Raw genomic sequence first — 25,075 nt, forward strand, 5'->3', positions numbered from 1 at the left:
TGGCTGCTGCTGTGGGACTTGCAGACAAGCAAGCTTTAGAGTAATAGATACAAGTTGTTTGCTACTAAAAATGGGGGAATTTTGTAGGAAGTACAGCTGGCCAGATCTCAGAATTGTGGTTTTTAACACGGCATTGATACCATTCAAGGCAGAAACCATTTGAGACAGAGAAATGACAGCATCTAAATTAGAGTCTGTAAGGTCTAGCATTAGAGTTTATCAATCCACTAAAATCTAGGGCCTCCATTTCAGGGGCATAAGAGTGAGAAAAAAGCAGTTTGTTACATGGGAGCAGAGTGAAAGAGAGGCTGGTTTCCTCTGGTTTTAGTGAACAGCATCCTTGCTCACTAATAAATATGACCCTATAAATAATGAAGTTATCAGGTTCTGCTCTTAAAGTAGGAGGCCCAAAAGGAGTGAGGTGAAGAGTGGTAGAAGCATAGGCAGAAGGACTCCAATCCATTAAGAAGAAAAATGGAAATGTAAGGCGAGGTGCTGAATGTTCTCGCTTCTGGTATCCGTCTCCCAGATTCTTAGCCTCCCATCGCTGTATTCACTAGAAGCTAATTTTCTTAGAAATGAACATAGGCCTTAAAGGTTCAGAAGACATTCAGAATTATAAGTAGTGTGGCTTTCCAATAAAGTTTGTGTATGTATTTTTAATCAGTAAAAATTATGTAGGCTGATTAAAATCTTATTGTTTCAAGATATATGTGTCCATTAGAAAAGATGTAGGGAAGTAAAAAGACTGAAGCTGCTTTTTAGTTTAAAAGTAACTAAAATATAGTTGTCTGTTGTTTCCAGGAAAGGTGTTTACAATAAAGGAAAAAAATGAAGTTTATAAAAGCTTTAAAGAAATGTTATAATTTTACACTTGGCAGTCATTTTTAGAAATGTGTTTATGTGTCCAGACTCACACAAGTATGCATGAAGGAAAAGAAGCCCTTTTCTCCAAGGTCATGAGCCGGTATTAGAGACATGGGGCCTGAGTGCACTTTGGGTATTTTCATAAACTTGAATTTGCAGGTTATGAGTGTATATAATTTTTAAATCTTATTGATACATTCTCTGATGAGTGAATGTTTGTGTCTTTTCATCAATTGTTTTTATACTGAGTGATCCTAATACAGAGTTTTGAAACCTCTGTCTACATGTAGTGTTATTATTCATACATTTATAGACCCTTTTAGGTACCTTCATGAATAGTAAGTATAAATCAGCATTTTAAGATATGGCACATGTTAGCTTTCCCCTCTAGTGCTATCTGCTCTTTGATTTTGTTTAATTCAGGCATTATAGTATTATACTTTTATTATGAATTTGACAACATTAAAGCCACCAGTCTAAAAGAACATTTTACTTTTACTTTAGGAATATATCTCATTGACAACAAATTGTTTTTAGTCTCGCAGCTGTAGAACCATCCATGATGCTCTTGGAAAATGTGAAGAGGCATCTGAAGCGTCCAGTGTGGATTAATGCTGATATTCTTCCTGGTCCAAATGGAAATAGCAGAGTAGTGGATGCAAAACCGTTTATAGACACTGTGACATCCTTCTTTCCAGATGTGACATTTTCCCTAGGTTGGACAACAGGATGGCATCCTGAGAAAGTCAATGAAGGTGATAATATTTTAAATGTATTCCTTTTTGGTCAAATTAAAATATACTCAAATATAAAAATAATACCTTAAATACAAAACCAAAAACACATTCTACAAAATCTAAGAGCCTAATGGAGAGAAAGTTCTGGCCCTAAAGATGTGTGTATGACTCTTCCTTCTGTTATTTCAGATAGATACTCATTCATTGGTGACATTCTGTCACCAAGCTTCCATGGAAAATATTTATTTGCAAGGTCTAGAATAACCAAAGCTGCCTCTTTACATACACAAACGAATCCTGAATTGGTCTCTTTGAACTTGTAGAGCATTCTATACTCTTTTCTTCTTTCCTTTTACTTTGGAGCAAACTCCCTATGTCAGATGAAAGAGAAGTGGTAATTAAAACTTTTCAAGTAATGTGAGGCCAAAAGTCGGTGGGTGTATGGTTGAACAGCACAGATTCTGTTCCCTAGACATTAGAAGGAGCTCCAAAGGTAGGCTGCTGGAACCTTGGTGCCCTTAAGCTCTCTTTGGCTAGACAGGGGGTATGTGAGGCCATGAGACTCTCCTCTAGGCTGGATTTCTTCTTTCCCTTTATGTACTCTTACAGATGGACCTGATATTCAGCTTCTTTCTCCTGGCTGAAACTTATTATGCTATTTGGATTCATCTTTCTATTTATTCATACATTCCTAGGTAGTGATTTTCCAGTAAACAGCCATTAAGCAAACAGATGCTCTGGGACACCTGAACACATGGTAAAAATAATTAACCAAGAAGTTATATAGAGCCAGGGGAGATGTTAGCCTTTATCTTGTGTTCAGGGCATTCTTTTTACTTATTTGCTACTATTGTTTTTAGATGTAAAGTTTTAAAATCTAACGTGAGATTAGAGTAACTGCTATCTGGTGAGTAGTGACATTTAGGTTATAACCCCCTGGACCAACAACTGATATGATTGAGAAAAAAATAATATGCTTTAAATTTGTTCTATTTTAATTTTCTAATCATTTTAATTTTTATTAGTTTCAGTAAAGAATATAGCATATAATTCAGAGTGTTTAAAGAAGGTAAACTAGAAACAATTTAATAGCCTCCATACTGATTCTAATCTTTTAGTCACGGTTTAGTCTAACTCTGGCTTTAATCTCAGACTTGAACCGAGTTAAACCATATCTGGGTCTTTAAGTTAATGTTGGTGTTGAATGTTTCCAGGCTGCTTTTCCCCCACTGGCCTCTGGTCGTTACCAACATGTGTTTTATCCCCCCTTCTTCTGCTACAAAATTTAGAAAAGAGAGTTTATAAGTTTTGGGGGTTTTTTTTGCGGTACGCGGGCCTCTCACTGTTGTGGCCTCTCCCGTTGCGGGGCACAGGCTCCGGAGGCGCAGGCTCTGCGGCCATGGCTCACGGGCCTAGCTGCTCTGCGGCATGTGGGATCTTCCCAGACCGGGGCACGAACCCGTGTCCCCTGCATCGGCAGGCAGGCTCTCAACCACTGTGCCACCAGGGAAGCCCTAGTTTTTAAGTAAAGTAAGTATAGCTTCTGTTAGCAACCCCTTTTTCTAATTAAAAAGATAAAATTTTCCAGATTTTAAAGGAAAGCAGACCTTTCCCTTCTTTCATGAGGCATTTAGCTGCTAAACTAATGTATTCACATAGGCTTTTTGTAAATCGTTCCTTTACTGACCAGTACTTTTTACAACCTATGGATACTTTTGTTAGAGTGTAGGGGCTATTTTTAAAATATAGATTTTTTTTCTGAAGCTGTTTATAACAGGCAGATATGTTTTCCACAATGTCTAAACATGATTTAAAACATAAAACACATATATAAAAGTCAATTTTAACACTATTCCTATTTTAGATAAAAAGTGTGAGTAATTTGGACTAGACCCCCACCCCCCAAAAAAATTGAAGTTAATTGTTACTTAAACAGCTAGTAAATACTCTTTCTTTCTCTCGGAAGAGAAAACTTAACAACAAGCAGAAGATCGAAGTTTATCGAGAATATTAATGATGCAGAGCCTTAGAATCTTTAAAGTAAATAGAATGTCAGAATTTCCTTTTTTGTACTTGAGAGAGTAATAAATTCCTTTCTAATGTTTTAATTTTTTGTTTATTGCTCTAGGTCACTTGTGACATGACTTTAGATTTAATTTTTTATCTACATTTTCCACTCAAAATTTTTTCTTGCATTAAGTGGTATTTTAATTTTTCTGAATCCAAATGGAAATGTTTATGAATTACCTAGGAATTTACCTATTCATATGTAATTGAGTTTTTTTTTTTGTTTGTTTGTTTGTTTGTTTTTTTTTTTGCGGTACGCGGGCCTCTCACTGTTGTGGCCTCTCCCGTTGCGGGGCACAGGCTCCGGACGCGCAGGCTCAGCGGCCATGGCTCACGGGCCCAGCCGCTCCGCGGCATGTGGGATCTTCCCGGACCGGGGCACGAACCCGCGTCCCCTGCATCGGCAGGCGGACTCTCAACCACTGTGCCACCAGGGAAGCCCAATTGAGTTTTTTACTTCATTGACTTATAGGACTTTGGTTAGAAAAGTTAAATATTTTTCTTTTCATTTCAGGTTACAATTGGATAATGGTGAAAGAGATGGAATATATATGTAATGAACTAAATCAGCTTGTAACATTTCCTGTCAGAGCAGCATTAGTCAGGCAGTCTTGTTCTCAGTTACTTTGGCTGTTAAAGCAATCAAACAGGTATGTGTAAGTTTTACAGTATAGTGTGTGCATGTGTGTGTGTGTGTGAGAGACAGGAAGAAGATGAAAACTGATTATGTAAATACAGCGTGTGTGAGAGAAAGAGACAGAGAATGCACACTGATTCTGTAAGTGCTCAGACTTCCTCACTGGAATGAAGATCCTTGATGAACCTTAACATCATGTCTTTCACCTCTATTCCTCACAAAAGCTTTTGCACATAGTAGGTGCCCAGTAAATGTTTGTCATGTTTTTAATTATGTTATACATTCACAAAAAGTTATAAGTGGGTAAAATAATTTCCCTTTGAATTCTGTCATAATTCCAGAAGTCTTTCCCATATAAAAATTTTGTTTATTTATTATTTTTATTTATTTATTTATTTTTTGGCCGTGCAGCTTGTGGGATCTTAGTTCCCTGACCAAGAATTGAACCTGGACCCTTGTCAGTGAAAGCACCAAGCCCTTACCACTGGACTGCCAGGGAATTCCCAAAATTTTATTAATATGTAATAAAAATTGGTTGGACCATATATTAAATATTATAAAACTACAGATATTGAAATAGTTTTGATACTGTCTTTTCAGTAGACTAGTCAATAGAACAGCAGGGAATGTCCAGAAATAAACCCAACTCTATCATGGAACTTAGAACAGGAAAAAGCTGGTATTTCAGATCATTGGAGCAAAAGTTCAATAACTTGTGTTGGGACAACAGGCCAACATTGTAGGAAAAACAGAGTTAACATCTTTCCTTAATCCTTCCTCCAAAATAAATTCCAGATGAATTAAAGACTTGAACGACAAACATTAAATGCATAAAAAAACCACAGGTGATGATTTTTTTTTATATAGTTTCAGAATGGAGAAGACCCTTCTTAGTAAGGCACAAAACCCAGAAGCTATAAAAGGAAAGTTTGATACATTTGAATACATAAAAATAGGTTCTGGTAAAACCATCCTCAAACACATATGTCAAATAGTTGTAAAGAATTCTAACAAATAAAGAATGATCACAAATCATCCAGAAAAAGACCCTGTTTGATAATTCACTATGTTGTAGAGAGTAAGGAAGCATATACTCAAACATTAAAGAAGTATCCACATTCCTGTGGGTATTGAGTTTTTACTAAATGCTTTTTTCAGTTTCTATGAAAATAACCGTATTTTCTCCCTTTATCTATTAATAAAATAAATTTTATTAATATCTTATATATTGAGCCATCCACACATTTACAGAATAAACCCCACTTGATCAGAATTTATCATTCTTTTAATGTACTGCTGAATTTTATTGCTAATATTTTAGTTAGGATTTCAGCATTTGAAAGTGAGATTGGTCTGTAGTTTTTTTTCTTTCTCAGTTTTAGGTATCAATATCATGGATATTTCATTTAAAAACTAGGGACCTTTCTTTCTTTTTACATTTTCTGGGATGTTAAAAGTAACATTCAAATGAGGCCTGTACCTGAGTTTTCATAAACTCAACATTGAAACCATCTAAACCTGGTGCTTTGGGGAAAGCTTAACTTATACAGTCTTTTCTATTTCTTACATGGTAAATGGTTGATTTTCTGTATGGTAGCCAATTTTGATATATTGTGTTTTCCTAGAAAATTGTTTATCTCACCCAAGTTTTAAGATTTATTTACACACAGATGATTAAAATAGTTTTGGTTTCTTCTGTGTCTCTAAAATAATTTCCTTATTTTGTTTATCTGAGTTTTCTCCCTTGTGTCTTGATTAAACTAGAAAATGATTTATCTCTCTTTTTTTTTGAAAATGAACTCTTGGATTATTTATTTTTCTGGTTTATGATTTACTAATTTCTTCTTTTTATCTTTTAAAATTCTTTTCATGTAGTTTCTTCTAATTTCTTGAGTTAGATGCTTATTTTCATTTTTTATATTTATTAATATATTTATATTTATTAACATAAATATTTAAGACTATACTGTATTCTCTGACCACTGCTGTAGCTGTATCTTATTGTTTCTTATGTGTAGGTTTTCATCACTGTTAATTTATAAATATTCTGCAATTGTGGTTTTTTCTCCTTTGTCTCAAAAGTTGTTTTAAGAGAAAATTTTTTAGGCATTGAGATAGTAGAATTATTTTATTTTGGATTGGTTAATAGTTTTCTAGGTTTATTATATAGTAATCAGATAATGTATATTATTTCTACTTCGTAGACTTTATTAAGGTTTTATTAATGGTTTGATATATGGATATTTGTATGAGTTCATATATTTTATGAGGATATAGTTTGGCTGTTATAACAGAAACCTAAATTAACAATAGCTTAAGTTTGTTTCTGTCTCACATAACTGGAAAAGCATAAATAGGCCAGGGCAGATTTGATGCCTTCACAGTGTCAGGGACCCAAAATCCTTCTGTCTTGGTACTTGTTTTCCTTAGGATATTGACCTTATCTATATGGTCAGATTGATTACTGCCGTGTCTGAGTTTCAGTTGGTAGGATGGAGGGATAAAGAGGCTCAGGGCCTGTCCCTGTTCTTCAAGGGCATTGGACACACTCATTGGTTTGCACACACTCATTGGCTTTAACTTAGTCGTATGCCTATACCTAGCTGCAGGGGAAGCTGGGACATGTAGCTATTATTCTGTACAGTCTTATGCCTAGTTAGAATTCAGGGGATTGCTATAAGACAGAGAGGAGACTGGATATTAGAATAAAACTACTAGTTTCTGTGACAGGTTAATAACATACATTATTAGTTACGTTATTTAAGAAGCCTTACTCTTTGCTTTTTTTTTTTTTTTTTTTTTTTTTTTGTGGTATGCGGGCCTCCCCCTGCTGCGGCCTCTCCCGTTGCGGAGCACAGGCTCCGGACGCGCAGGCCCAGCGGCCATGGCTCACGGGCCCAGCCGCTCCGCGGCATGTGGGATCCTCCCAGACCGGGGCGCGAACCCGGTTCCCCTGCATCGGCAGGTGGACGCGCAACCACTGCGCCACCAGGGAAGCCCCTACTCTTTGCTTTTAAAAATATTTTTAATGTAATTCTTTGAATAAGTAATATAATCACAAGGTTTAAAAACCAATGAACAGAGTTATACTGTGAAAAGCCTTTCTCCCATTCACCCAGTCCTGCCCAGCCTCACTAACCACATTTGTCAGTTTCTTGTTCAACCACATTAGTTTCTTTATGCATATAAAAGTGAATACAAGTATAGATTCTTACTTTCCCCTCCTTTTTAAAACAAAAGGTATCATATTATATACCTTGCTTCTGTTCTGTTCTTTTTTTTTTTTAACTTAGCAATACATCTTAGAGCTTTTTTCAAGGTTCCTCATTTTCCTTTTCTAGGTGCATCGTATTTATATATGTGCTATAATTTATTTAACTAGCCTCCCTATTGATGGAACATAAAGGATGTTTTTAATCTTTGATATTACAAACAATGCTATAATGAATAACCTTATGAGTGTGCCATTTTGCATGTGTGCAAGTATTTGGCATCTTTAATTTTTTGGCTACTTGCTCTCTTATGGACTAAGAGAGTTAAAGTCTCCAACTATTAAAGTGTTTTTGTCTGCTTCCTCTTCTGCCTTCATAATTTTTGCTTATTAAATGCTCATGATATGTTATTTGGGGCATATTCATATAGGTTTTATTATCTTCATGAAGAATTATACCTTATTATTAAAAGTTCTCCTTCTTGGTCTTGTTTAATGATATTTTTTACCTAAATTCACATTGTCTTTCTTTTCGTTTGGCTTGAATAACTTTGCTTTATCTTTTCTTTGAAAAATAAATTTATAAAGTTTTAGTTTTCATTGGCTGTTTTAAGGCTGATTTATTATCATTAAAAATAATAACTTTAAACATACAGAAAAGTTGCATAAAACTACTACATCTCCTTTACCCAGATTCCCAAATTGTTTAACCATTCTGTCTCCCTCCATCCCTCTCTCTCCCCCCACCTCTCTTTCTCTCTTTTTTTCTATGTTTTTTTTTCTATCATGATGCCTCATATCCTTAAGTACTGCAGTGTACACTTCCCCACACGAGGATGCACTCCTGTATTAGTAGTATGCAACCTTCCAACCAGGAAATCAGCATTGAGGCAACACTGCCATGCAGTCTGCAGACCCCATTCAAATTTATCAACCATTCCAGCAATCCTTATTTCCTTGTGGTCCAAGAAACTCTCCAGGAACATGCATTGCATTTAGTTTGCATCAGTCTCCTTCAAAATAGTTAGTTCCTCAGTTTTTCCCTTCCTCTCGTACACATGACAGTCTTCAAGACTACAGCCCTTTTATTATGAAAAATGTCCTCAATCTCGGTCAGTTCAATATTTCCTCATGACAGACCTCAGGTCTTGCATTCTTGGCAAGCTCATCACGTACTTGTCCCAGTTCTCAAATCAGTCACTTCTTCAAGGATCCCTGCTTGATTATAGTGGCAGGTGGTATTTAGAAAGCAAAATCTGGGATGTTAGTATAATCATTGCTCCTAGGGTGTCAATGCTTCCAGGACCTCTCAATAGACAGAGCTGGAAAATATATGTGTATGTATATGTGTAGTTATGGTCTGTGTATGTATATATGTATGTATATAAAAACACACCAATATAGACCGCCATACATATACACACCCCTACATATACGTCTATAAACATTTCTGTATCTGTGTGTGTGTGTGTGTGTGTGTGTGTGTGTGTGTGTTTAACCAACCCATGAGTTCATACTAATATTTCCAATTTCATCCCAACCCCTGAGGGTTCTTTCTAGCCTTCTTTCTTTCCATGTTGTTAAATTCCTTATCAGATGCCTAGATACCTAACTCTCATTAATCTAATCTAACAGTCTTGCTTTTAAAAGAAGAGTTTAACTTATTTACATTTATTTATAACACAGATATGTTTGGTCTTTTTTCTGTCATTTAAAAGAAAAACTAGCATATTTGCTATTTCTGTAGCTTTAAAAAGCATTTCACTGTAGCTGTTTTCTTTCTTTTGTATTTTTAATTCTGAATATTTGGTAAGTTAGTTTTTTTTCCTATTGGTTATTTCTTACTGCTACTTTATAAAATATGCTTAATCTACTTCTTTACAAGTGCCCGTTAACTTCCATGAGCAATAATAAAATTAGTGTATTTCTTCACCCCCCCTCACCTAATTTGAGTTGACTGTACTCTTTCTTAATGTCCAACTTTGTACTTCATATTGAATGATAGATTGGCTGGCTGTAAAATTGTTGGCTCACAATGCCTTTTGGATTTTGAAGGCATTGCCCTTCTCCTTTCTTTTTTTTAAATATAAATTTATTTATTTTTTTGGCTACATTGGGTCTTTGTTGCTATGCATGGGCTTTCTCTAGTTGCGGCGAGCGGGGGCTACTCTTGGTTGCGGTGCTTGGGCTTCTCATTGCGGTGGTTTCTCTTGTTGTGGCACACGGGCTCAGTAGTTGTAGCTCGTGGGCTCTAGAGTGCAGACTCAGTAGTTGTGGCGCACTGGTTTAGTTGCTCCACAGCATATGGGATCTTCCCAGACCAGGGCTCAAACCCATGTCCCCTGCATTGGCAGGCGGATTCTTCACTGTGCCACCAAGGAAGCCCTGCTCTTCTGCTTTCTTTTTTTAAAATTTATTTATTTTATTTATTTATTTTTGGCTGCATTGGGTCTTCGTTGCTGTGTGCAGGCTTTCTCTAGTTGTGGCGAGCAGGGGCTACTCTTCATTGCGGTGCGCGGGCTTCTCATTGCGGTGGCTTGTCTTGTTGCAGAGCATGGGCTCTAGGCAGCAGGCTTCAGTAGTTGTGGCATGTGGACTGAATAGTTGTGGCTCACAGGCTCTAGAGCTCAGGCTCAGTAGTTGTGGTGCACAGGCTTAGTTGCTCCGTGTCATGTGGGATCTTCCCGGACCAGGGCTTGAACACGTGTCCCCTGCATTGGCAGGCAGATTCTTAACCACTGTGCCACCAGGGAAGCCCTTCTTCTGCTTTCTAATGTGAGTGTTGATGTGGCAAAGTGTGAAGCCAGCCTGATTATTTGTTTGCCCTTATAAGCGACTTGATTTTGGAGGGGGGAAATGGGGGAAACTGAATGTAGAAAGGCTTCTTTATCTTTGAGGCCTAGTAATTTTACTAGAATATGTCTCAGTATGGACCATTCTATACCAGTTTTTTCAGCAATATGGAGTTTTTTTCAATATATAGATTTAAATGCTCTTCTTTTCTGTAATATTTCTCTGAATTGTATTTTTAAATACTTGTTCTGTTGCCTTTGTACCACTATGTTTTCTCTTTCAGAAACTCCAGTTATGAATATGTAGATCTCCTTTGCCTGTCTTTGGTATCTATTGTTTTCTCTGTAGTCTTTCTTTCCTTTTTATTTGTTTGCATTTTATTTTACTTTATTTTATAATTTGTCTTCTCTGACCCTTACAATATTTTCAACAATGTCTGTTCTCTCTAGTCTAGTATACCTTCAGATTTCACCATATTTCTGTAATAGTATTAATTTTCCACTTTCCTAAGATCTGCCAATTAATATTTTATCATCTCTTTTCTGTTGTCTTGAAACTTCTTCCATGAATTTGTATATCTGCTTTGTGCTCTTCAAAGAGGCAACTGCATCATTTAAAAAATGTGTGGGTTATGGCTTTCATCTGTTTTGTGGCTTTTTTTTAAAATAGTTTTATATCTGTTTCAGCTATCTGATAGTTTTTTTTTAATGATGAAGTTTTTATTTCTCCATCTGCCATGTGTTTTTCCTTATATTTTCTTGTACTCTCTTGTATAAAATCTCTGCCAAATTTATTTTGATTATCTGCTTTAAAGGAAGTGAGGTGTTTTTTAGACCAGCTACTTGCCTAAAGTTCATAGTGGAGAGGGATCAGGACTATGCTCCTTATGACCCAGAGAGTCTTACGTGTGACTTGTTTAGCCTTTAACTTCTCCCCAGTCAATGGAGATAAGCAGTTGTTGTGTCTCTAGGTGAGATCTTTCACGTGTCTCTTAAATTTAAACTTTTGGGTTTTCACAGGAACAGTCTGATTCCTACAACTATGGCTTTCCTGTTCTATTTCTTTGTCTCCACTGCTTTTTGAGACCAAATCTAATCCAGGAAAGCTCCCACTTGTAGTTCAAGGACACCATTCCCACTATGCGAAGTGTTTCGGTGGGATGCCTCTCATCCAGAAGAGTCTCTTACAGGCTTTCTCTGTAATCTGCATACATGAGCAAACTCTCTCCACCTCCTTAACATGTGGCCTTAATTTCTGTTGCTGTTAGAAACCTCACCTGTTTTGTAATTTGCACTTTCAGCCCTTTCTTAATTTCATTGAAGATGGGGTTTCTATTTTCATTCTTTTGTTCTTTTTGTTACTTTCAGGTGATTCTAGGAGAAAAAGAAGGCAGTGCTGACTTTAGGCTGCCATGTTCCAATAGGATGATCCTGCCATCCCATTTCTTTCATTACTTACTGCCTCAGTTTCCTCACCTTCCACTTCTGTGTAGTCAGTTACTCTCCTGAAATTTCTCATTTGAAGATCATACTTGATTTGATGTTCAAGCCAAACTCTTAACCTCTGCAACATTTGAGTACTGCTGGTCCCCCTCTTCAGTTTGAAACTCCCTTGTCCTTTGGCTCCATGGGATTGCACTAAGTGGATTCTTCTACTTCTCTGTCTAGTTTGTTTTTTTGGGGGGGGAGGTGGTCCTATTTTTGTTACTGTTGATTTGTTTTGGAACTCTTTCCCTAATTTTGGGTTTCTCTTAACTTCATCTCTTTCAGAGTCTTTTATTAAATATTAAAGGTAAACAACAAAGCTTTTTAAAAAAATTTTATTTTATTGACGTTTAGTTGATTTACAATGTGTTACTTTCTACTGTACAGCAAAATGATTCATTTATACATATATATATACATTCTTTTTCATATTCTTTTCCATTATGGTTTATCACAGGATATTGAATATAGTTCCCTGTGCTATACAGTATGACCTTGTTGCTTATCCATTCTTGACGTTTAGTTGATTTACAATGTGTTACTTTCTACTGTACAGCAAAATGATTCATTTATACATATATATATACATTCTTTTTCATATTCTTTTCCATTATGGTTTATCACAGGATATTGAATATAGTTCCCTGTGCTATACAGTATGACCTTGTTGCTTATCCATTCTGTATATAATAGTTTGCATCTGCTAATCCCAAACTCCCAATCCATCCCTCTTCCAGGCTCCCTCCCCCTTAGCAACTGCCAAGTCTGTTCTCTATATCAGTGAGTCTGTTTCTGTTTCATAGGTAAGTTCATTATAAATTCTGTATTAGAGCCCTTTTGATTTACAAAAATCTTCCACAACTCTGTGCCTAACCTATTCATGTTCTTCATGGTATCTTTTGATGGAAGGAATTTCTGAATTTTAATGTGTTCAAATTACTCAAACATATCCTTCATGGCTAGTGATTTTTGTGTCTTGTTTAAGAATTCTTTCCCATCCCCAATGTTATGAAAATTTCTCTAGTAATATATTCCATTAAAGCTTTGTTGTTTACCATTAATAAAGGAAATTGAAGATGATTCAAAGAAATGGAAAGATATCCCATGCTCTTGGATTGGAAGGATTAACATTATTAAAATGGCCATACTACCCAAAGCAGTCTACAGATTTAATGCAATCCCTATCAAATTACCCATGGCATTTTTCACAGAACTAGAACAACTAAAAGACCCAGAATTGCCTGAGCAATCCTGAGGAAAAAGAACAAAGCAGGAGGCATAACACTCCCAGGTTTCAGACAATACTACAAAGCTACAGTAATCAAAATAGCATGGTATTAGCACAAAAACAGAAATACAGATCAATGGGACAGAATAGAGAGCCCAGAAATAAACCCACACACCTACGGTCAATTAATCCTCGACAAAGGAAGCAAGACTATACAATAGGGAAAATACAGTCTCTTCAGCAAGGGTGTTGGGAAAGTTGGACAGCCACATGCAAATCAATGAAGTTAGAATACACCCTCACCCCATACACAAAAATAAACTCAAAATGGCTTAAAGACTTAAATGTAAGACATAACACCATAAAACTCCTAGAAGAGAACACAGGCAAAACATTCATCATCATTCAGAGTTTATTCTATTATTGAATGACATTTGGATTATTTCATGGTTTTGGCTATTGCAAAGATTGCTGCTGTGAACATTCATATATATAAATGTGAACACACACACACACATCCTGGTGCAAATGTGCCTGCATTTATAAAGGTTATATCAGAAAGGAATTTCTAGAAATAGAATTTCTAGGTCATAGGGTATTCATACTTTCAGCTTTAGTAGATACTGCTAAACTGTTGCCCAAAGAAAATGCATAAACTGTAGCTACATGTTTTAAGTTGGATAAATGTCACAAACAATATTCAGCAAAAGAAGCAAGACCAAAAAAATTATATCCTCTATGATTCCATTTATATAAAATTCATTAACATGCAAAAATTAAACTGTATTGTCTAGGATGGATATACAGGTGGTAAATAAAGCAAGAAGGGGCTTCCCTGGTGGCACAGTGGTTGAGAGTCCGCCTGCCGATGCAGGGGACGCGGGTTCGTGCCCGGGTCTGGGAAGATCCCACATGCCGCGGAGCGGCTAGGCCCGTGAGCCATGGCCGCTGAGCCTGCACGTCCGGAACCTGTGCTCCACAACGGGAGAGGCCACAACAGTGAGAGGCCCGCGTACTGAAAAAAAATAAAAATAAAAATAAAAAAATAAAGCAAGAAGATGGCAACCCAAAAGACAGGGTTGTGAGGACTCTGGGGGAAAGGCGAGGTTGTGATGGGGCAGTGATATACAGGTGTCTCCTGAGGTGCTGGCAGTGTTTTTTCTTAATTTGTGTTTTGTTACACTGGAGTTCATTTTATAATAATTTGTTAAAATATTTATGTTTTATGCATCTTTTCCTATACATGTTACATCACAATGAAAAGAACTTTAAAAATGAAACCTGAGAATTGATTTGAATGAATGCATTTAAAATACCCTTAGTCAATTTTATTTTTCCTACTTTTAGTTTAAGTACAGTAGCACGAGGATTAAAAGAGGCAAAATAACACTGGAAATAAAATGAATAACTTCTTTTAACCTAAATTCATATCTGTCTTTTTATAACGTTTGTCACCATGGTGCTCAATAAAGTAATAAAAATGCCATTTTAGCAAAAATATACATTTTTAAAGTCTCATTTTTTTTTTCTGTGTTCCCTACTGTAGTTTAAAATTCTTTTTGGTTTGTCACATAATACTACTATGGAACAAAATCCAAAGTACTTTCCTTTGTTACATTTCCAGAATGGTGTCATCATCCTTAAGGACAGTAATGTGTCAGTATAACAAGAATATATACATTGGTTAGACTGTTTCTTATCATTAGCAGAAGAACTGCTTTGGAGATTTTCCCTGGATTCTGACAAGTTTATGAGAAAAATAAATATAAAATACTTAAAAGCTTCTCATTTCTCTAAACTCTACTGAGAGTAATGTAATAGTAATGTCACAGGAAGAAATGAAAATATACGATTTAAGTAACATTACAATTCTGAGCATATTCTTATATCCATAATAAATCTGCATATATTATTATTGTTTTTTAACTCCAGAAATAGATCTAGGTTTATTCTGTTTGGCATTCTTAGTGACATCTCTTGGCATTCTTGTATCTCGTACAGAAAACTCCCGGAAGGGATAGCGGGGCCACTTATAAGTGAATATGAATGTTGGGAACGTCAGTGACATTTGTGTCTCTTCACTGTCCCTTCCAGTCGTGCTTTTGACTGTGGCCTGGCTACTGAAGAAACCAAGTTAGAGCTGTGGGTTTTGTGTAGGCAACAGATTCCTTGATCAGCAACACAGTCTCCTCAGTTCTTTTGTCCAAAATTGGGCCCATTTCCAGTGCTACCAGTCTGGGTTTCTAAAGCCATTTAACATTAATTCAGATACTGCGGGACCTAATTTAGGCAACAGCAGTGTGAATTTTATTTTCTCTAGTCCCTTTGATGTTGATGAAGGAATGAAACAGGAAAATATAGTTCCACCAGTGCTAATTAATTTTTTCTTCTGTGTGAATTTGGGTTAGAGACAAATGAGAGTAACTATTTTTAGGCTTATTGGAATTCTTCATCACTGTTTCTTATCTTTCTCTTTTAACTATATAATTATGTTTTATTTTAATGCAGATACAGCCTGACTGTTTGGACTGGAAAAAACGATAGCTATTCCACTGAAGATTTACTTTTTATTAGAGGCCATTTTGACAAAAAAAGAGTTTTCTATGACATCTTGGAACCACAAAACCATGAATTTAAACAAGCCATTGGAATCAAAATTAATCTCTAAGATGAAAATTCTGCTAAAGTATTTCATGTTTTGGTTTCATAATCCTTCTTTGCTTTGGTCTGAATTGATTACCATATAAATTATGATGATTGATTTATGTTCCAGTTTATCCAATCAAAAAACACTGAGTGCTTACTCTGTTAGGCTTATGTCCTTATAATACTCTACTTACCTAAAAGAGTCGGAAAGAAGAGATTTCATCGGGCTAGTATAACAATAATTTAGGAAAATGAATCTTTAAAACTATAAAAAAATTTGGTATACTGAAGATAATTGAAAGAATCCACATGACATACAGCTATTAAATCACATTTTGTTGGCACTAGCATTATAGAGATTTCATAAAAATATGCCATCCTCTTTCCTTTTTCCTGGAGAACTAGTTATTCAGAGACTATAGAAGAGTAAGAGGGCTTTAAAAATGTTTTTAACTTTCACAGGGATGAGCAGCTTTCTATAACAAGATCAAGTCTATTTACTGAAAACAATACGGATTAAATTAGATGTATCTAGAACTTCCATATTTTTGGGAGTATGCTGACAGCCGTATATGTTTTTTGTATTCTTTGTTTTGATCATAATATCTAGAGTGAGCAAAATACTATTGGAGAGCAGAATTTTAATCCTGGTAATATATCATTTGATTTTCAAGTTTCTCACCAACATCACCTTGGTTCAGGCCCTTGTTCTACTACTAGAATTTCAAAAACTAGTTCCTCATGACTTCATTCCTCATACTCTACTCAAAGATACCCTGAATATTTCTGCTGGGAAAAAAAAAAAAAACTTTTAAAAAACACCTCTTTCTTTATGCCAAATCAAAAATCTCTAGGGGATTCTTAAATTCAACTTTATTGAATTTTACTCTTTCAAGACCCTTCCTAATGTGGTCCCACTCTAAAAGTTAATTCACTGTCCTCAACACAGTCCTTCATTGCAAAAACAGCTACACCATCTGTAGTTTCCAGATCTTACTTTAACAGTTAATTTCAACTAATATTTTTCACTAATTGTGTCATACATAGTAGTTATGTCTCCTCAGCTAGATTATAAAGTCCTTTATGGTAAGAGAGCATTCTTAATTGTCTTTACAGTGCCTGGTGTAGTCCTGAGCAAGGTATTCAGAAAAACATGTTGCTTCTTTGATTTATTGAAAAGTAATTTACCAATGAATGTCCTAAGATATGTAATTTATCTTTTATTAACCATTTTCTCCCAGTGAATGAAGTAGTGCGATGTAGAGAAAAGAGCTTGGGTTTTGAATTCAGATAGACTTCCCTTACAGCCACCACCTCTGTCCCTTAATAGCCATAGATTTGGGGAAACATTTAACCTCATTGAGTCTTGATTTCTTCATCTATAAAATGGGGGAGGGGCGCAGAGGATGAGGCTTCTCTTGTAGGGTTGTTGTGAAGGTTAAGGGAGATTCATGCAATGGAAGCTTGTAGCTCAATGCTCATCACATAGCAAGTGCTCAACAGATAGTTCCCTTCTTTTAGACTTATCATGTGATCATATCCATTGTAGATAGATAGATAGCAGTAAGACATATAACATGAACATTGTATACATATAAATACTTCAAGAAAATGATCATATTTCCACTTTAAATTTTAGCTACAACTGAATGTGGTGCTACTTGTCAAATAACACCTAAAACTTCACTTTCTATGGTTGTTTGCCAACAGCAAAAGATGCAATTTCATAATTATAAAATGTTAATAATTGCAACAAATAACTCTTAAAATTATAGTAAAAAGTAATGTTTACATTATAAATGTTCGAAAATGACCATGCTTTGCTTTTACAAAGAGAGCTGAATTTATAAATGAATTGCATTTTAATTAAGTTTGAAATCAAATTCATTTGTCCAGAAGATTAACTTTACTACTTTATCCTTAATAATATTTTTTAAAGTGTTAGTCTTAAGGCAAAATGCCTTTATATTGAGAAATTTATTAACTGTCATTTAGATTAAGATTTAAAGCTATATATATATATATTTTTTTTTTTTTTTTTTTTTTTTTTTTTTTTTGCGGTACACGGGCCCTCACTGTTGTGGCCTCTCCCGTTGCGGAGCACAGGCTCCGGACGCGCAGGCTTAGCGGCCGTGGCTCACGGGCCCAGCCGCTCCGGGGCATGTGGGATCTTCCCGGACCGGGGCACGAACCCATGTCCCCTGCATCGGCAGGCGGACTCTCAACCACCGCGCCACCAGGGAAGCCCTAAAGCTATATTTTAAAGTGTTCTCAGGAATAAAAATTATATAAGAGAATTATAAAATGTATTCTGTTGAAAAGTAAATTTTTAAAAAAATATTTATTTGGCTGCGTCAGGTCTTAGTTACGGCACGCAGGATCTTCATTGCAGCATGCAGGATCTTTCGTTACGGTGTGTGGGCTCTTTGTTGCAGCACGCAAGCTTCTTTAGTTGTGGCGTGCAGGCTCCAGAGCATACAGGCTCAGTAGTTGTGGCAAACAGGCTCTCTAGTTATGGCGCATGGTCTCAGTAGTTGCAGTGCATGGGCTTAGTTGCCCCGTGGCATGTGGGATCTTAGTTCCCTGACCAGGGATCGAACCCATGTCCCCTGCATTGGAAGATGGATTCTTAACCACTGGACCACCAGGGAAGTCCCAAAAAGTAAAATTTTAATGGATTTTGGTCCCTATGGAAAAAGGAAAACATTGATCCCTGCTTCACACCATATACAAAAAATAATTAGAGTTGAATCTTAGGCCTATAAGTGAAAGCTCTAAAACTATAAAGCATTTAGAAGAGAATAAAGGAGAATGTTTTCATGACTTTGGAGTAGGCAGTTATTTTTCCTTTTTTAAATTTCAGCTTTATTGAGACATAATTGACATATAAAATTGTAAGATATTATTAAATACTTGGGAAGAAGTTCACGGACAGGAAATAAGTAAATGTTTTAGTACCACCTATTTTTTTCTCTCCAGGTCCTTAGGTCTAATGTATTGCTGTTAAAATCCCATAGCATCCAAGTGCTGTTTCCCAAGCCTGCAGAGCAATCCTAGTCCTAGAAGATACTTTTGTACAACATCCAATTTTTCAAAAAATCAGAGCTTTTAAAGGTGCAGTAGCTTATGGCCCTGTAAGAGTGATGTGATTGCTAATCAACCAGATACATACTCATTTATCCAGTTGAAAACTGTTGCGAGTTATTCAGAACAGGTTGTTTATTTGCTTGTTTGTGGGAGCTAGGGTCTTGGATTTTTCCTTGTAATTAAAAAAAAACTGGGCTTCCCTGGTGGCACAGTGGTTAAGAATCCTGCCAATGCAGGGGACACAGGTTCGAGCCCTGGTCCGGGGAGATCCCACATGCCACGGAGCAACTAAGCCCGTGCGCCACAACTACTGAGCCTGTGCCCTAGAGCCCGCGAACCACAGCTACTGAAGCCTGTGTGCCTGGAGCCCGTGCTCCGCAATGGGAGGCCCCCGCTCGCCGCAGCTAGAGGGAGCCCGCGCACAGCAACGGAGACCCAACGCAACCAAATAAATAAATAAAATTTAAAAACTAAATACCTAGTGAAGATATAGAAAAATGCTCTATTCCTCATCCTGAAATTTAAGATGGGAGCCTACCTAATATGAGCTTACTATCTTCTTACAATCATAAATTCATGAATCGATGCAAGGAAAATAGTTGTGTGTTAGATGAGAATAGCTGAAGTACTTTTTAATCTAGAAAATGGGAGTATGATGAATTAGTGAAACCAAGAAGAGCTGATAACCAGGTCTTGGAAGAAGTGGGGCAGGATCCAGGAGCTCTTGGCACCCCAGCAGCAGGAACTCAGGGTCTTTGTTCCAGTGTCCCCCATGAGTGTCACTCTTACTCTTCACTGTGATTGCTTCTCTCTCCTTCGTACCTTTGGACTGCCATCCTTTGGTCCAGGGACCTTAATTTGTCCCGTCACTTGTGTCTTTCATGAGGGAGACATGTAACAGGACTTCAGGGCTCAATAGGAACTCGGGGGGGGAAGGAAGGGGACATCTAATTAATGTCTGATAAGCTGAGGTTGTGCAAATAATTCAGAAATGATTCGTACCTCAAGGATCTTACCATCTAGTAGGGGGAGAGAGACTTGTTAACAGTAAGTTGGATATTCGCTGTAACTCCTTGTGATGGAACTATATACCAGGTTGTGGTGAGAGACAGCAGTATTTTCTAATTGGGAGAGAATGCTTAGGTTGTGTTAAGTAAGATTCACCAGGTAGACAGAGCAAAGGGCCTTTCAGACAGGCACGTGAGCAAAGGAACTCTTAAGTGGGAAAGAGCCTGATCTCACTTGTTCAAAAAAGTTTGTGGAGGCACTGTATTTCGAAGCTGAACATTTAGTCAGGGACCAGATTCACTTCCAAGCTAAGGAGTTTGTTCCTTTTCTCTCAGGCTGTGGGAATCCTCCCACCATTTTAAGCAGGGAAGCGTTACCAGTTTTGAGTGTTACAAAGGTGATTCCAGTGGCATGAGAAGGAGCCTTAGAATTCTTGAAGTGAAAGGAGATGACGCCCTGAATTAAGGTGGTAACAAAAGGGGATGGGAAGGCTCAAGAAATAGAGGAAAGGTTAAGAAGGAAGAGCTTGTAAGAGTTTGTAAACTAGTTGAATGGGAAGTATGGGGGAGAAGGAAGAGTCTAATATACATATCTTGGGCTTGGGTAACAGCGTCAGGTGGTGCTACTGACCCAAACAGGATAGAACAGAGGCCAGGTGTAGCGATATTTCTCAGTGATTTGTTGACATTGCTACTTTATACCAATTTGGAAAGAAAAATGAAAACCCCACCTTCCTGCCTCTGAACTCACCTCCCACTCTGACTTCAGAAAGGATGCTCTTTAATTCTATCAGTTTCTTAAAGAACTACAGCCCCCCCCCGTAATTGCTACTTTACTACATATTTTTAATTATGTCATAATTTTAAACAATGAAGGCTACCCACCCCCCCACCCCTGTAATTAACCATTTTCTCAGTGATTTGTTGACATTGCTACTTTATACCAATTTGGAAAGAAAAATGAAAACCCCACCTTCCTGCCTCTGAACTCACCTCCCACTCTGACTTCAGAAAGGATGCTCTTTAATTCTATCAGTTTCTTAAAGAACTACAGCCCCCCCCCGTAATTGCTACTTTACTACATATTTTTAATTATGTCATAATTTTAAACAATGAAGGCTACCCACCCCCCCACCCCTGTAATTGCTACTTTACTACATATTTTTAATTATGTCATAATTTTAAACAATGAAGGCTACCCACCCACCCCCACCCCCGTCTAACCATCAGAGTAGACAGAAAACAGGTAGGCCTTGAAAGGGGCTCGCCCAACCTCCTGTTCTCTAGGGAGGCTCTTTTGTTTCTATGCTTCTGCTTGTGAAAGGGACCAGTCTGACTAAATCTGGCAGCTGAGTTGTTCCAGGTTTGGTTGTTGCTAAAGAATCTTCATAAAGGCTGGTCATTGTCCCTTCTTTATCCCTTTCTTGGGGTCACATAATGTAGTAAGAATTCAGAAAATTCAATTGAAATATTTGCTGCGAGAGTCTGTTGCCACTTCTTGAATTCAAGAGCTAATCAAAAAATTCTGAATTAAAGTTGAAGGGTATGACCTCTTCACAGAGCCTGTTGAGCTCTGCCCCTAAGTCAAGGTTCCTATAAAGAGTCTTTCAAGAATTCCCCAGGGCTTTCTCCTGATGTACATCCTCCGCTAGATTATAATTATTTTACGCGTTTGTATTTTGCCCTCAACTGTGCTGTTTTGGGGGGAAGAAATTACTCATTTTTATATGATACCTGGTCAGAATAGGCCTTTAACAAATGATGGATGGATGGATGACACAAAACCTCAATAATTCTCTTAGGCCAATTGTTCTTACAGTGTGGCCCACAAACCCCTCAGTTCCCCTGAGATGCTTTCAGAAGATGGATGAGGTCAAAGCCACTTGTGAAATTGCCTGTTTCACTGTGTTGACATTTGCAGTGATGGTGGAAAAAAGAATGTTAGGTTAAATTGTGGATGCCTTAGTATGAATCAAATTCATGGCATCAACTATCAATCATATTCTTCACTGCCCCACACACTAGAAACAAAACAAAAAAGACATAGGAATATCATCAATGATTCAGCAAAAATTATTAATTTTAGTAAATCTTGACCCGGAGTACACATTTTTTTAATTTTTCATGTGACAGAATGTGAGTTAAGCATAGTACAATTCTGCTGTATACTGAAGTTCAGTGGTTGTATTAAAGAAAAGCCCTTGTTGCAAACTGAACTAGCCATTTTTTTCATGGAAAAAATATTTATACTTGAACAACTGACAGACCAGTTACTTAGTCTTGGGTATTTGGCAGGTATTTTCTCAAAAATGAACAAAGCAAGCTTGTTGCTTGAAGGAAAACAACTGACAGTATCTGCTGCCAATGATGAAACCTGAGTTTTTACATGAAAAATTAGAATTTGACTAAACTTGAACCCATCATTGTGAGCTTGACAATTCCCAATAAAGACTTTGATATGTGGTGATATTAATAAATACTATTTTTTATGGTATATAGTGAAATGTGTCAACACTTGGAAGGTCTGCCTAACTCAAGGAATCAATATTTTCCAGATGACTCATGCACAACATTATAAGGTCTTCCTTGGGTAAGGAATCCATTCAAAGTGTAAGACAGGGCAGTGAAATTTAGTGTAACAGAAAATGGAAATTCCTTGGTGTGGTTTCAGATTCTACATTACAACTAACCTAAGAAACTACCACTTACCAAGTTTGAGTATAGTATCAAGGAAGACTATCTACAATTATCTGAAAAATCTATTAAATTATTTCTTCCTTTTTCAACTGCATATCTGTGTGAAGCCATATTTTCTTCATATGCTTCAACTGAACATTACAACAGATTGAAGCAGAAACACAGAAGAAAATCCAGCTGTTTTCTATTAAGCCAAACATTAAAGAGATTTGCAAAAACATAAAACACTGCCACTCTTCTCACTAAATATATTTTGGAAAATGTAGTTATTTTTCATAAAGTACTTATGCTAACATGTAATGGGTTTGTCACTTTAAAACAATATTTTTAAAATTTCTGTTTTAAATTTTAATGTAGTAAACACTGATACACATAACCTAGATTTTTTTAAAAAGCAAAAAACAACAAAAAGCCTTTGAGGTCCTGATTTTTTTTTTTTTTTTTTGTGGTACGTGGGCCTCTCACTGTTGTGGCCTCTCCCGTTGCAGAGCACAGGCTCCGGACGCGTAGGATCAGCGGCCATGGCTCACGGGCCTAGCCGCTCCGGGGCATGTGGGATCTTCCCTGACCGGGGCACGAACCCATGTCCCCTGCATCGGCAGGCGGACTCTCAACCACTGCGCCACCAGGGAAGCCCATATGCAGGTGGTTTTTAAAAATTCAAACAGTGCAAAAGTATATTTAAGTTGTTTTTGAGTTTAAAGGGATGTATTAAATAAATGACCTATTTGGAACTTTGTAGGGGAAAGAGAATAATTATAACCATTGTCTCACCAATTTATCAAAGTTTTCTAGTTTTTCAAAATTCCTTATCCTCATATTTATGATGATAAGAAGCAACAAAAATTTGGAGTGCATACTATATGCCAGGCATTGTTCTAAAGACCCTATGTGACATGCTATGGTCACTGATGAAGACACTGTCTCCTGATACTCTCTTCAAAGCTGAATCCTTAGGTGCCAAAGCTGCCCTATGAGTTGGAACTTTCTTTGTGTGAGCAATGCAGTCCTTGTTCTGATAATGATTATCTTATTTCTGGACCATATTTTCCATTTTGATCCAACTGATACTGCTTTAGGTACTGTCTTGGTCAGAAACATTTTGGATGCAATAATAGAATCCTACTCAAATTAACTCCAATAACTGAGGCTAGGGAGGAAGTTACCATAAGGAGACATATCCAGAAAATTTAGGGAAACGCTGAACATCTAGGCTGCAGGAAGGCTAAGAACTAAGACCACTGTCCTAGGCAAGAACTAAGACAGGGTCCTCAGCAGTGGGAGGTCATGGACTCCAGTGCTCCACAGAACAAATTTAGATTACTGAGAGAAAGCCCCATTGGTTCATCCCAGTTTGTTCCTTTCAGTCACTTGTCCATCCTTGGTCCACTTTACTGTTGGGGAGGAAGGGAACCAGTGGGGTCATATGACACAGGCTGTCCCTTCCAACAGCTGTGGGCAGAAATGTCAAGAATGTACCTGGTGGTGTACCCCCATCTCTTCATTCTTCAGAATTCAGAGGCATTGATGCTTCTGCCTGTGTGGGATTGTGATAACCTATATTTACCACTGGCTATGATAATACAAGGGAGTCCCCAGTGAATTGTTCAAATTCCACCCATATTCCTTCTAGCTCCTATTTGTAGTACTGAGAATTATTTCAACGAACGTCATGACCCCTTTTTCTCATATGAAGGAGCCTCGGATGACTAGATGGTTATCACAGTTTCCAATCCAGAGGACAGTGATAGAATCCCTTGGTGGAACTGTTCTTCCCGTGGATGTCAGATTCTTCATATTTATAGGACCCAAAGCTGCAGGGATAATATAGCAATTTTTTTTTTTTTTGGAAATGGAGAAGATTCTTTTTGAAATGTGTTGCCTGACAATCAAAATTTAAATTTGTGCCACTAAAACGAACACTTAATAATTGTGAAAATAAAGCTAAGAAGTCATGTGGATGATTGAAATTAAAAAATGTAATTTCCAATGTGATACACCATATTAACAAATTGAAGGATAAAAACCATATGATAATCTCAATATATGCAGAAAAAGCTTTTGACAAAATTCAACACCCGTTTATGATAAAAACCCTCCAGAAAGTAGGCATCGAGGGAACTTACCTCAAAATAATAAAGGCCATAGACGACAAACCCACAGCCAACATCGTTCTTAATGGTGAAAAACTGAAACCATTTCCTCTAAGATCAGAATAAAATACCTAGGAATAAACCTACCTAAGGAGGCAAAAGACCTGTATTCAGAAAACTGTAAGACACTGATGAAATAAATTAAAGACTATACAAACAGATGGAGAGATATACCATGTTCTTGGATTGGAAGAATCAACGTTGTGAAAATGACTATTCTACCCAAAACAATCTACAGATTTGGTGCAATCCCTATCAAACTACCAAGGGCATTTTTCACAGAACTAGAACAAAAAATTTCACAATTTGTATGGAAACACAAAAGACCCCAAATAGCCAAAGCAATCTTGAGAATGAAAAACGGAGCTGGAGGATTCAGGCTCCCAGACTTCAGACTATACTACAAAGCTACAGTAATCAAGACAGTATGTACTGGCACAAAAACAGAAATATAGATCAAT

General features: G+C 37.0%; 1 protein-coding gene across 1 annotated transcript in view; it reads left to right on the forward strand.

Moving 5' to 3' along the window:
* FAM151B (family with sequence similarity 151 member B) overlaps window positions 1-17,567 on the forward strand; it is a 34,833-nt gene extending 17,266 nt beyond the window's left edge. Inside the window, exons 4-6 of the mRNA XM_007111455.3 lie at window positions 1,405-1,622; window positions 4,186-4,321; window positions 15,533-17,567. Coding sequence (XP_007111517.1) covers window positions 1,405-1,622; window positions 4,186-4,321; window positions 15,533-15,692 — 514 coding nt within the window. The 3' untranslated portion in view covers window positions 15,693-17,567. The remainder of the gene's footprint in view (window positions 1-1,404; window positions 1,623-4,185; window positions 4,322-15,532) is intronic.
* The last annotated feature ends 7,508 nt before the right edge of the window (window positions 17,568-25,075 follow it).

The sequence above is a fragment of the Physeter macrocephalus genome, chromosome 8 (genome assembly GCF_002837175.3).
Source record: "Physeter macrocephalus isolate SW-GA chromosome 8, ASM283717v5, whole genome shotgun sequence".
NCBI lineage: Eukaryota > Metazoa > Chordata > Mammalia > Artiodactyla > Physeteridae > Physeter > Physeter macrocephalus.